The sequence below is a fragment of the Buceros rhinoceros genome, unplaced genomic scaffold (genome assembly GCF_000710305.1).
Source record: "Buceros rhinoceros silvestris isolate BGI_N320 unplaced genomic scaffold, ASM71030v1 scaffold7956, whole genome shotgun sequence".
Taxonomy (NCBI): Eukaryota; Metazoa; Chordata; class Aves; order Bucerotiformes; family Bucerotidae; genus Buceros; species Buceros rhinoceros.
In genome coordinates, this window is record NW_010416860.1 from 1 (window position 1) to 13,217 (window position 13,217).

Below are 13,217 nucleotides of genomic sequence, written 5' to 3' on the forward strand. Positions count from 1 at the left end.
GGATTGCTACAAAAGATGTCAGCAGTTTTTACAGCATGTGTGTCAGCAGAAGAGCTGCGTAGAGCACATGGCTCTGTAACCGTCACATTCACCGTCCTCGGCGTGACCTGTAGTTCTGAGGCGCTGAGTGAAAGAACAATATTACTGCCACTTTTTCATCTTCATCTGACGCTTCTCATTTGGGAAAAAGGGGTGTGTAGTTAATTGTCTACCAGACTTCTTGGAGCTTGCCTTGATTTTACAGGACTGTCAAAAGGAGGAGGAGATTAATTTTATGACTAGGGAACTTACCAACAGTTATCTTCTCAATAATTCTTCCATTTTAGGTTAGGAAGTGGTGCTTTTGGAGAGAGAAACTGAGGGACAGTTGGGCTTTTCCTTTCTCAACTTTTCAGAAACCCATTCAAGAGAAGAGGGAAGACTGGAGACACAGGCAGATGTTGTTCGCTGGTTTCCAAGCTTCTCTTTTTGTTTTGGGTTTTTGTTTGTTTGTTTTTCAAGCCAGAATATTGAAAAGTCTGCTTTGAACCACCACTTCTGGTGACTGGCCTCACTATTTTAGTTTCCGGACTGCAAAACAGTTTTTGGTGGGTGCTGTGAAGGCAGCTGGTTTGGCTGTGATGTGATGGAGAAAGGCTTACTTTAACCCAAACGTAGTAAATGCTTTTCTTGGATTACTTTTTGTAGCTAATGTTTAGCTATCTTTAGGCTGAAGGATTTTAATCCAAAACTAGGGGAAGAATAATGAGAAAGAGGAGACTGTGTGCTCCAAAATTTGCTTTTTAGGTTTTGCTTTAAATTTCTGTGCAGTGGCCTGCATCTTGTAAAACTCAATACCTGAGGCAGCGTGAGTGTGGTAATTCACAAGGTTTTTTATTTGAGAACTATGTTATGACCTAAGGTGCTGTGCATACTCCATGCCGTACTAATGATGCACAGTGTCAGGTATTGCTCTGAGTTTTGCTCAGATTATAGGAAAGGCATAGAAGGCCCGGCTGTACTTTCAGAATGGATAAACATGGCTTTAATTATTTTGAATTGGGACATGAATTGTTAAAGTATAGATGCTAGGCAGTTCTCAGGTGTTTCAGGAGAGATACAGAAATAGTGAAGACCTTACATTTGCTTTGGTTTCACAGCTTTAATTTACTGTATTTTTGTGTGTTGGAATTTTGAGAATTTTTGTTAACCAGAATGTTTCAATTTTTTATTCTCTGAGAAGAGGATTGGAGAGCTCACGTACAGGTCCGGGCTAATGATTGAGTCTTAGTGTTTCAGAACTCCTCGTTTGATTATCATCCTAGAAACTCTTTCTAGAAAACTCTGATAGTAATTAAGAAGTCATGATACAGATAGAGCCTATGAATGTATCTGTGCTAAGACTCCCAGCTTCTTCGTTTCACTCTGGCAGAACACAATTTAAATAGATGAGTCGTTAAGCAGACAATGTTAGCTGTGAACAGTGGATTTTGGTTCCAATTTAGAAAGCTTATTGGGGTGCCTAATGGGTTCTCCTAATGATACTTACATTTTAGTAATACTTAAATGTGATTTTGTTTTTCGTCATCTTTCCAGGTTGCTGGGTTATTGATGCTTTTAGACGTTACTGATTTTAGTGTTCGGTGACCTGCATGGTTATTTAGCCGTATTTGTGAGGTATGGGACAATTTTTCCCTGGCTTTACTGGATGTGAAGTGTACTCATTTGAGAACGCCTTTGTGGGTACAGGTGTTCTTAAGCAGCTTTGACAGAAAAGATGCGTGTGTTTATTGCAGATGAGGTAACGGTTGCACTTCCCTTCTCTTCAACTAAAAACAGTTGGCTGTCAGGCCTTTTAGGGGCACGGTCCATGGGCGAACATTAAGCTTACCTGAAGCTGTTCTGCAGTGACGTTAGGTGAGGCTGCTGTAACTCAGAGCTGAACAGGCTTCTGATAATACACGAGAACGATGTTTGATTTTGTCTTAGGATTTTTTGTAATGCAGTGCAGTATCTCTTCCTGCTTAAGGCACTTTCTTTCCCAAGTAAGTTGAACAGAGGTGCCCAGGTAGATGTGCTTGTGCAGTCTGAGCCGGCACTGAGAGTACTTCATCGGTGTAGATTGGTGTATCAGCAGCTCACTTCTGCTGTGGGCACTGCTCTTGCCAGCCTGACGTTCTGGTTAGAGGCTGTTCCAGTGTTAACTAGGAACCAGCTGCTCTTTGTATCCACGCTAATGCACGAAAATATATTAGGTGTGATTTGTGTAAGTATTAACTAGATGTTTCATGACTCTTTCGTTTAACTTTTGGTTAATTTCAGAAAAATCAGTGTTTCCATCTTATTAGGAGGGAGACTTTGACTTTAATCTTGCAGTGCTTATTAGGCTGTCTTAATTGTGGGTTAGGTTGCATATTCTTCTTACTAGCTTGTGATAAGAAACAAACATCTCAGTTATTACGTAGAATGCATAACATCCTGACTACTGTCTCCATGGGCATGCTTTAGGTCCCACTAAATGGCAACGTTACCAGCAATTGTTATCAGGAATCAAGAGTAAAGCCGACAAAATTTTTGCAGTTTTGGCTGTGCTCCACTTGATGATAACCGCAGAGCTAGTAAGGCTCTAATCGTTTTCTGTGTAAGTCCACTAAAGTGACCAGTAAAGGCTTTCAACTACCATACAAGTCACAACTGCATTCACAAAAACGTTTCAAAAAAATTAACCCATATTTCAGCATCATTCAGCCATAGGGAAAAAAACCACTCCAAATACGGAGTAAATAATTGTCCCTTTAAGTCAGGAATGTTAGAAAATGTACTTGCTTGTTCTTCTGCCAGCTCTTACCACCCTCAGGAAAAGTTTTGTTGTGATAAATGCTTTTTATCTTTCCTTGCTGTGTAGTTGCGCTTTTATCTGTTACACTTTATATACCTCTTTTGTTAACATTTTAAATATTCTAGATACGGAATCCGCCCTGAAAATGTGATTATTTATGGCCAGAGTATAGGAACAGTACCATCTGTGGACCTTGCTGCTCGGTATGAAAGTGCTGCTGTGATTCTTCATTCTCCGCTGACCTCAGGAATGAGAGTGGCTTTTCCTGAAACGAAGAAGACCTATTGCTTTGATGCATTCCCGAAGTAAGTTGTAGGATTTTTTTTATTCTGCATGCATTTTTCTCTGTTACGGAAGGTTTAGACTAGGGAAACAAGTAATATGACAAATTCTCTGAAATCTCTTTTCAAAGGTTTAAAAAAGGTGTTGGAGGAAATTAAGAGTAATAGCGTCAATGAGGAGCATTTGATTTGAAGGAGTTTATAGAACTTTGTAAATTTTCTAGGTTTCTCACATCTCTAATGTTTTTGGGGGTGTTTATTAAAGAAGTGATTAGATTTCCTATATGTAACCCTTAATGTCACTAATTCCAACAAGCGCTTCTAGTCCAGTGAACTGTTCGTCTGGGTAACCATGAACAAAGTCTTTTGGATATATTTCTGTAAACAGCAAAAACTGGAATACTAACTAGACGATTGGAGAAGATTCCTGTCCTGTATTCAGAAACGTGCCAGTAGTAGGCCCTCACAAACTGGTGCACTTGTCTCAAAGAATGACATGAGCATCTAACTCTTTTTTCCCCTTAGATGGTCAAACTTCAAGTGCTAAAATTCTTTCACTTCTGACAAGCACTTTTTTACTGAAATACTTTGAAGTAATATTTTCATCAGTCCAGTGACTTTTTTTTAAGTGAACATGGTAATCAATACCAGTTTTAGGTGGATTGCTCTGTTATTCGATCCTAATAGTTTCCAGTAGTGGGTTTTTTGTGTGGTTTTGTGTGTGCTACTGTAATGGCTTCCAGAGTGTTGATAAGATCTAATTTTCTAATGATTTAAACAATTTCAGAATTAAATCATTAAGCTATGATTTGTGATTAAAACATGAAGTTAACAGTCTCATCCTTCAAAAAGATTTAATAAATCTCACTGTGTTCATAGATCTAATCTTTTTCTTACAGCATTGACAAAATCTCTAAAATAACTTCTCCTGTGTTAATAATCCATGGGACTGAAGATGAAGTAATTGACTTTTCACATGGCCTAGCGTTATTTGAGCGTTGCCAGAGACCTGTAGAACCACTGTGGGTAGAAGGAGCGGGCCATAATGATGTGGAACTCTATGGACAGTACCTTGAAAGATTAAAACAGTTTGTGTCACAGGAACTGGTGAACTTGTAATTTTCTTTGTATATTTACGTACTTTTCCATTTCACTGTAGAACTGCGCTCCTTGATAAGTACCTAATATAAAACCTGAAGGTTGTGTTTTCAAATCATCTTGGTTGCCTTCATTAAATGTACAGGTAATGATTTGTCAACATAATTAATGAAGGTTTTAAAGCCAGTATTATAAACTGGAATTACGTGATCATACAGTCCGGCTTGGCAGTTCACATTACTTTGTGTGAGGTTTTTTTTTCTGAGATGTAAAAAAAAAAAAAATCACAAGGAGTACTGTATGAAATTTTAATTATAGAAAATCAAATGCTGTAAAACTGTTGCCAAATGCTTTAGCATATCAAAAACAAGTTTATAAATATTTTTTAAATATCTCAAAGTGTACTGTGACTTACTCTGTTGCACAGGTGTAATTAAAAACCAGACTTCTCAGCGGGTGTTCTGTAAAAATGTAATAGCCATGAGATGTGAGCAGATACTGATGTACGTAATAAGAGCAGATAGTCACTGGAAGTGACCCGTGCCCTGTTATAGGGGGAGGAGGTCAAAATAGATCTGTTTTTCCATATCTTTCATATCTTTTGTGTTAGTTCTACTTGAGTTCTTTGTTCTTGTGTTGTCCTTTATCTTTCAGGTTAAACAAATTTAGACAGTCCTGTTCTCAGCAGTCCTAATCTTGCCAAAATAAATCCACAAGTTATTGTTGTAATGTCAGTGTCTTTCACATGATTGCTACTGAGGCCACCGAGTCCTTCTCTGAAACCAGCAGGACATTTAGAACCTAGAAGCCTTTGTGGACAGTGTCTCTTAAACACTGACTGTGTAGAGGAGCAGTATCTCATTAGCGAGAACCAGGCGGTTTATCCAGCTTTGTAGTGAACAGCTGTAGTAAACAGTCAGTTGTCTGGTCAGGCTTACTTTGGGTGTTTAGTGTAAAAGCTTATTGTTCCTGCAGTACTGTACGGAAACTTGACTGATGGCGCCCGGGAGGGCAGGGGAGGGCAAGAAGAGAATGTTGACATTTTTCTATTAACTCATAGCAAAATAAACTTTGTAAGTTGCCTTTCCCTTGAATGCATTTTGCGTGAATAAAACTATGAGAAATAAACTTAATTATATGTAGCCTATTTGTTAACAAGGTGATATTCCAACGATACACACTGTGCTTCTAATTTTAAGGCCTTACTTAGTATAATTGTTCTGCTTGTCTTTTGTGATTGAGACTATTGTATACTTAAATGTAGCTTCAAATATTGTGAAAACTTTGATTAAGATGCATTGATTAACAGTAAACAATATTCCACACATTTCCTGTTCTTCTTTCCTGTTTTTTTTTTTTGAAAGAAATAGCAACATTGCTTGCTCTTTGGTTTGTTAATTGAGTAGAAAGAAATTTGAATTTGTTCTAAAGCAACGGGTTCTTGTTTGTCTCTTTGATCAAGTACACTTCAGTGTGTTCTGAGCTTCAAATTAGTATTCAGACACAATGGAGACAGGCTTAAAGATTTTCATCCTAATGCAAGATTTTGCTTCTGGAAGAGTGCGTAAAATAGATGTGTAAGTTGGGTGTATTGAATCATACTCTACACGGTTTGATTTACTCTCTTCACTACCTTCCAGCTGCTATCTCTGGTTTAGTTGGGAATTGTTGCCATTAGGTGTTGAAGTGCTTTCTTGGTCACGAAGGAAGTCCGTTCTCTTCAGGAATCCACAAATAAAGAGTGCAGACCTGCAGTGGTAAGTGATACAGGTTGGCTGATGGTACTGCGAGTTGCAGGCAGAGGATCAAGTGTCACCACAAGAACTATCCGATGATGCTAGGCAATATTATTGCACCCAGGAATTGAAAAGACAGAAAAGGTGGCGTCATAGTTCTGCTGCCTTTGTTTCTGTGTTTTGTGGATGCAGAACAAGAGGTCTGACTAACAGTGTTTTGTCTTCAGCAGATGCAGCTGGGCTGGATTACGCTGTGAGTGAACGTTCTGGTCTCTTTGGGACCACTTACACACGGCTAATCATGGCCAGTTGTTTCTGATCTGTATTTTACACCTAGCTTTTTCAGCAGAGTTGTTCACTGAGGGAGTTAAAATCGGTTTTAGGTACAGCCTAGCTTGTATTGAGAATTGTATTATAGCGACAAACTCCTTACGGACATAAACAACTCTGAGCGATTGCAGCTAGGAGGAAAACATTTGACACGGTGGTTGGCTTGTCAGTATGACCAAACCATGGTTTAAGGACAATGGGCTGTTGTTTGACATTATAAATGCAATTGTCTCATGATAAATAAGAGTTGATTCAGCATTCATTAACAAGACAATGTCTGGTTTTTAGGGAAAAAGAAGAGAGCATTTTGTGAACCACCTGATCTCATTCCTTTTTTTCTTTCCTTTAAGAGACAAATATTTGACAGTAAACTGTCAGTTCTGGAAACACTGGCAAGTAAACTTCTGAAAGAATTTCACTTATGTAAATATGACATCACCTTCTAAAGGTGGCATCTTCTGGAACGTGTTTTGCTGTCTCACATTCCCAGCTACACACAGAAAAAATTAAAAACCTCCCCTGTCTTTACTGCCTGCTTGCGGCAGCAAAGAATTCTGGTGCATGTTCACTTAGCTACTCTTATTGACTGATTTTTAGTAAAAAAAAAAAAAAAAGGTTCATGTTTATTTTGGGGCTCTTTTACTTGAATTACCTTGTGGAGCAGGGAGGTACTTTGTACCTCTCTCCAGGGAATAATCCAGGTCCTACAGATACAAATTTTTCTCAGTGCACAGTAGGCATTGTTAATATCTTAAAGACAAAGATAGGACAAACAGTGTTTGAGGGCCAGAGGAAGAAGCATCCTGTGTAAGGAGGGGACTGATCATTTGAAAGCAGCTTTGTGGGAAAGGATTTGGGGAACTTGGTGGACAATAGGCTGATCATGAGCCAAGAGTGATGACCAACGTCATCCTGTGCTGCTCTGGGCACAGACTTGCTAGCAGGTCAGGGATGGTGATTCTGCCCCTCTGCTGAGCACTGTGAGCGCAGACACATCTGGAGTGCTGGGTCCGGTTCTGGACTCTCCGGTGTAGGGAGACGTGGATGAACTGGAGCAAGTCCCATGTAGGGTTACAGCTGTGACCGAAGGACGGGAGCATCTGCCATGGGAAGAGTGGTGGAGAGACCTGGGGTTGTTCAGCCTGGAGAAGAAACGGTGTGGGAGGATCTTAACCATGTGTGGAAATATCGGACGGTGGGAGGGAGTGGAGACAGCTAGACCTGCCCCAGTACTGGCCGCTGAGAGGACTGGAGGCAGTGAACACACACTGAAAAACAGAAAATCCGATCTGAACATCAGAAAAGAACTTTTTTTCCTTTGAGGTTGGTCAAACACTAGAACTGTCTGTGGAGTCACATCTTTACAGATATGAAGAACCCAGCTGAGTGCCACCCTGGGGAACCTGCTGTAGCTGTCCTTGCTCTAAGCACGAGATTGGGGCTAGATGTTCTTGAGGGTTCCTTTCAACCTCAGCTGTTCTGTGGTTTTGTGAAGTATGTCAGGCAAATCCTTCAGAGGGCTGGCACTACACCTCTTTGTGTGCTATCACCATACACCAGCTCAGAGGTGCAGGCTATTAAGTTAAAGAATTACCTTAATTTAGTGCTCCCTACTTCCACTGTTTTGTTTTTCAGCAGCAGAAGGCATTGAAAAGACTGCTACGGAAAAAGCCCTTTTTCTCTTCATCACGAGTTCATCACTGCTTGGTGTGCTGAGACTGACCCTCTACCAGAATTTATACCACAGACAGTAGCAGCACAGATCGCATTACTGCCCTACTGCAAAAGGAAGATTGAAAAGCTAGATGCGAAGTACAGGCATGCGATCCTGAAAAGAGAGAAAGTGCTTGAAAAACATTTTACATAGTCTCGTAGGTGGGAACGTTGTGTTCACTGTTCACAGCTACTATTGTGCTGCGTGCCTGACAAGAATCAGAGGAGACGGAAGGGGGATAGGGTTGTTCTATTTAAAAAAGTAGTTAATAAAGTTGGTTCTACTTCACGTGAATAGTGAATAGTGTTTGTAAAACAAAAACAAAAAGTTCTCTATGTTCTATTAGTGGGGGGGGGCAGGAGGTTTTTCACGAGCCTCTGACTGTGCCATCAGGCTCTTTCCCCTTCACCTGAACTGTTCAGACACATTTGACTCCTTCTGGTTGTTAAAACTGAAGTTTCAGTATGGAATAGCCTTAGAGCTCTTAACACACAGAACTGCTTAACCAGTTTGCATTGAGCATATTAATTGTAAAAGAACCGTAGAAAGAATGTTTCCCTGTGAATAAATTTTGGTTTATGATAATAAACCCCACACTGTACCTTCATCCTTATTTCTTTTCTTATTTATTTTATTTCTCAGGGAACACCTCTTGCTTTTTTTTTTCTGAGGGAAAGAAAGGAAGTAGAATTCTGGCGTATTTCTTAAAGGAGGTTGTAGAGAGGTGGGGGTCAGTCTCTTCTCCGATGTTACGAATGACAGGAGGAGAGGCAGTGGCCTTAAGTTGCATCAGGCGAAATTTAGGTTGAATATCAGGAAAAATTTCTTTACAGAGAGGGTTGTGAAGCACTGGAACAGGCTGCTCAAGGGGGTGGTGGACTCCTCATCTCTGGAAATGTTTAAAAGCTGTGTGGATTTGGTGCTGAGGGACATGGTTTAGGGACCCTGGCTGTGCTGGGTGAACGGTTGGACTTGATGATCTTAAAGGTCTCCTCCAACCAGATGACATGGTGTAGGGACCCTGGCAGTGCAGGGGTAACGGTTGGACTTGATGATCTTAAAGGTCTCTGCCAACCAGATGTTTCTGTGGTAAAATGGCAAGGAAAATGCTTTAAGAAAGAGGATAGTGTGAAATAAGTGTTCTCAAAAGATTGATTACTTTGCCAGTGAGGAAGGGGCCAACCTTTAAAAAAGTATGTCAGCATCGACTTCCCCTGGAGGTTTTAGTAAGGTACCTTGGTCTAATAATCTGTTCCAAAATAATGAGAAAACCTCAACAGGGTTGTGTTGCCTAGGAGAGGTTTTGTGGTAGGTGAGGCGTCATACCAGTGGTTGTAATTTTAATGTTTCATTTTCAATTTTTTTCTGCTTACAGAGGACAAAGAGTTTTCTAAATTTAGCACTGAAGAGAAGACTTTTTAGAAGAGAGATCTGAAGATGAGACAGTCAGCTTACTTCCTGTTACGCTAGAAGCTATGTGACACGACGTAGGTAGTTGTGCCCTGTTTCCTCCTAGGCCACAGGGTTATATCCGTATGAACGAAGTCAGGCTCTCGCATGGGGACATTTTTTAATTTTTCTTCCAAAGCCACAGAATGGTAAACATCTTTGCCTGCTTCTGGAGTCAGGTAAGTAGTGGATTAACTGTATGGTTCTAAAACAGTATTATACCAAAGATCCAGGTCAGTCTTAAGCTAGAACAACATTTTAAGTTATTTAACTCATCTACTACCTTGAAGACATGGCCATGCAAGTCTTTCTCGAGCATCTTAAGCATTGTGAAGGTCCTAGGTTGGGCAAGTCACCTGCTTTTAAAAAGGTCATACAGACTAAATGCACTGCAAATGTGAAAGGTTGTGAGCCATACTAGGGAGAGTACAAACTCCAAATAACCTACAGCTTTGTCAGAGCGTTGCTGATTTGGAGTCACGGATGATGAGTTGTGATTTTGCACCAAATCTTGATTCAAGTCAGTGCACCAACGCTCAATTAAAATGTTTGCCAGGTCCATGTGGTAGGTGCTGCCCACTGCTCCGAACAGGTACAGAGCTGTGTTGGTCACTGGTTTGGAATGTCCTCCCAGGATGGTGATGTTTTGTCTGCTAATAGCGGTATTTTAATTCATTAGAAGCACTTTCACCAACAATTTGAGTGCTGACCTAAGTGCTGACAAGAGGCATTGGGTTTCCTCAGACCTTTCTGCTACCCAAGATGACGTGATGGTGTTAGATATGGAATTTCCTTCATTAGTGTTTGGCCAACTCTTCTGTAGTGTGTGGTACACAGAAGGGGCAGGTATTGTGTGGTTTACTTACCAGAGTTCTATTTGTGTTGTAGTATCCTTTTTAGTTAGCAACAAGCTTGAGTAACAGCCACTACCTGTCAGAAGTTTTGTGGCCACTCAGGTGGTGTAACACAAGACCATGTGCTGGGAGTGAGAACAGAATGGATGAAGAATGGCCATGAGGAAGTGTGTGAGTTCTGGTTCTGCAGCACCCGTATAAGCCTCCGCTCCCTCCCTCAGTTTGCCCATCACAGCAGGTGTGTAGTAGATAATCTGTGGTTCTGTCATTTGGGCTTCCTCAGCAAAGAGAACTTGAGTCGTTCTTGGAAGGCGGGATGATGCGTAGGCTGTGTTTTATGTGTCTCTCTGTAGTCGCAAAGGTGGAGGTTTCTGTTTGAAGGAAAGGTTGAGATTCGTTTGTCAGTAACGAGAGCTCTTCACAGGCAGGGGATACCATAAAGCATGATAGAACCATGAGGCCGGGCAAATCTGCGTTTGCAGTCCTAGAGACCCTGCAGAGCAGTAAGCACAGTACGGTCAGCGTTAGATCTGAGCTGTGGTCGCTCCAGACCGCGCTGTTACTGCGTGTTACTGTCGTGCTGGATTTCACTTGGTACTGGTAAGGAGATGTGTTTTACCTGAGGCACTGTATCCGCCTGTGACGCTCTGAGCTGTGACAGTGCTTTGCACAGGAATTTGCATAAACAGGTTCATTTACGTAGGTGTTTGGGGAGTAGCCGCTGTAAGATCCAGTCATAGGAACACAAGCGTTCAGTGTGTGAACAAAGTATTACCGCTTACTTCTGCTTATCGCTTCATCCGTGTTCAGCAGCTCTTCTGGGACGAGTTGTCTCTCTTTTTCCGTGCGCGGTCTGTAAGGGCTTGGCCACCCATTAGAAAATATGTGTTTAATACTGATTTTGTTCTGCTTTTATTTAAGCTTTATCACTTTTTCTGGCTTGTAACCAGTGCTGCGTGACTTCAGTGATCGATCACGCTGAGGTGTGTGAGTATTTGACGGTGTGTTTAAATGTACACATCTCCACACGTCGCTGTCAGAGCGCAGAGCACTCTGTTAGAGCATGCAGCTGCTGTGGAGTTGCACGGTTCCGTTTGAGACAATCGTGATCATTTATGATAGCCAAGGATTGGATGCTTATTCCGGGTAAATGATTTAACTGGCTGCAGGGCTTGTGTGTGTTTCCCTTCTATGGTTAGTAGGGTTTTTTTCCCATTACACAGGTCTGATTAAAGAAGCCTGTTCGGTGTGATGATGGGAGCCCACCTGCTCCCGCAGGCTGCCACGAAACACAGACATCTGTTTCCACATCTAGGTTTTATATTATTGCATTTCCCCATGACACAGTTCTGATTAAAGAAGCCTGTTCGGTGTGATGATGGGAGCCCACCTGCTCCCGCAGGCTGCCACGAAACACAGACATCTGTTTCCACATCTAGGTTTTATATTATTGCAGCTTTCTGCACTGGATAAACTGCCTGTGGAGCAACAGGATATGGGTGCACAGTAAAGTTTTTACTTAAGCAAATGTACGAGTTCATTACATGTCAGGTTTTCTGCAATAACCCTGTGACCTTACCCACGATAAATGCAGGAGTATTTATGCTTCTTTCCTTTAATTGGACCACACTTGACATGGCTCAGAGCGTGCCAGCAGAACAGCAGCTAATGCCCAGTACATGCTTTCCTTGCAGTGAAATCTCTTCAAAGCACTCTGATGCGTCAGGTATGTTTTCCATCTCTCTGCAGCAGTGGTAGATGCTATTTATCTGCAGCCCTGGGTACTCTCTGTTGTCACATCTTCTCGTACTCCACTGAGTATGAGAACTAGAGTCAGAAATATTAAAAGCCTGCAAATGAATTTCTTCTCTTTGTTTTAAAATCACATCCTAAAAATTTCACTCCTAAGTGAGTGTCCTCCACCTCATGCCTTCAGGATTTGGAGAACAGTTCTGCCATCATCTTACCCCTAGCAGACTTCACTCCATTTTTCTTTGTAAAGCAAGTGCTCCCTCTTCTTCATGGTTACAGTTGAGCTCTGTTACATCCTATAAGAAACTGCATACTGTCCACATGCTGTCAGATGGTCTGATAAAGGGAGAAGACCCAAAGCGTGTAAATTCAGCTCTTGGATGACATTTGAGACCATTACTTAGAGAAGGAGATGACAGTTATGGAATGTGCGTGCTGATAGTGTTTCTGCAATAGAATCATTCAGAAAAAACATTCTTGGAAGGAATATAGAACTGTAATGTATTTAATATCTATAATATATAATGTACACTTCAATCTATTATTATTTTTTACTGAAGTGTACACATACATTGGTAATTCCTGTTGTGACCCTTCCTTCTCACTCTAGGAATTTTTCTAAGGAAAAAAATAAGTGACTTAGCATCAAATTTTTTGGCTTGCACTTTACTATGACTGATAATTTATTATGCCCTTGTGTATGTCGAAACTCCTGCAGTAAAGACTTCCGAAAATTGCAGCATCGGGGGAACAACTACATAAACAACCTCAGACTCCAAAGGCGTTTGCAGGTTGCTTATTTAACGGTTGCTGCTGTAATAATACTCGGGTTAAAGTAATGTGCTCTGCATGCGATTGCCACCTGCATCTCAGGAAGCCTTCCCTGAGTTTGGGTGCCTTTTGCTGCAGCTCTCTGATGCACACATACCTGCTCCTTGCTGCAGGTTCTCGCCTGCTCCCGTTTCCGCCCCTGCTCGCTGCTTAGCAGCACTCACACGTCTCGGCGCTTCACAACCAGAACATCCTCCCAGAAATCTTCCCCTCTGCTGCCAGAAGTGGATGCGGCTCCATGCGCTGCGTGCTGTGCTCTGCATCTCAGCGGCTGCGAGGACCTCAGGCAGGAAGGGACTTGTCGCAGCAGATGATCAGCTATTCCTGCTTTCCTAGGGGGAGGTTTGTGCTGCG

At 41.5% G+C, this 13,217-nt stretch overlaps 1 protein-coding gene across 1 annotated transcript; it reads left to right on the forward strand.

Annotated features, from left to right (window-relative positions):
- Positions 1–2,943: 2,943 nt before the first annotated feature.
- LOC104495041 (alpha/beta hydrolase domain-containing protein 17B-like) lies at positions 2,944–4,736 on the forward strand (the record flags this gene model as incomplete). Its single annotated transcript, XM_010137960.1, has 2 exons — positions 2,944–3,123; positions 3,999–4,736. Coding segments are annotated over 2 exons (400 nt in total), but the record flags the coding sequence as incomplete, so codon positions are not given.
- Between the last annotated feature and the right edge of the window lie 8,481 nt (positions 4,737–13,217).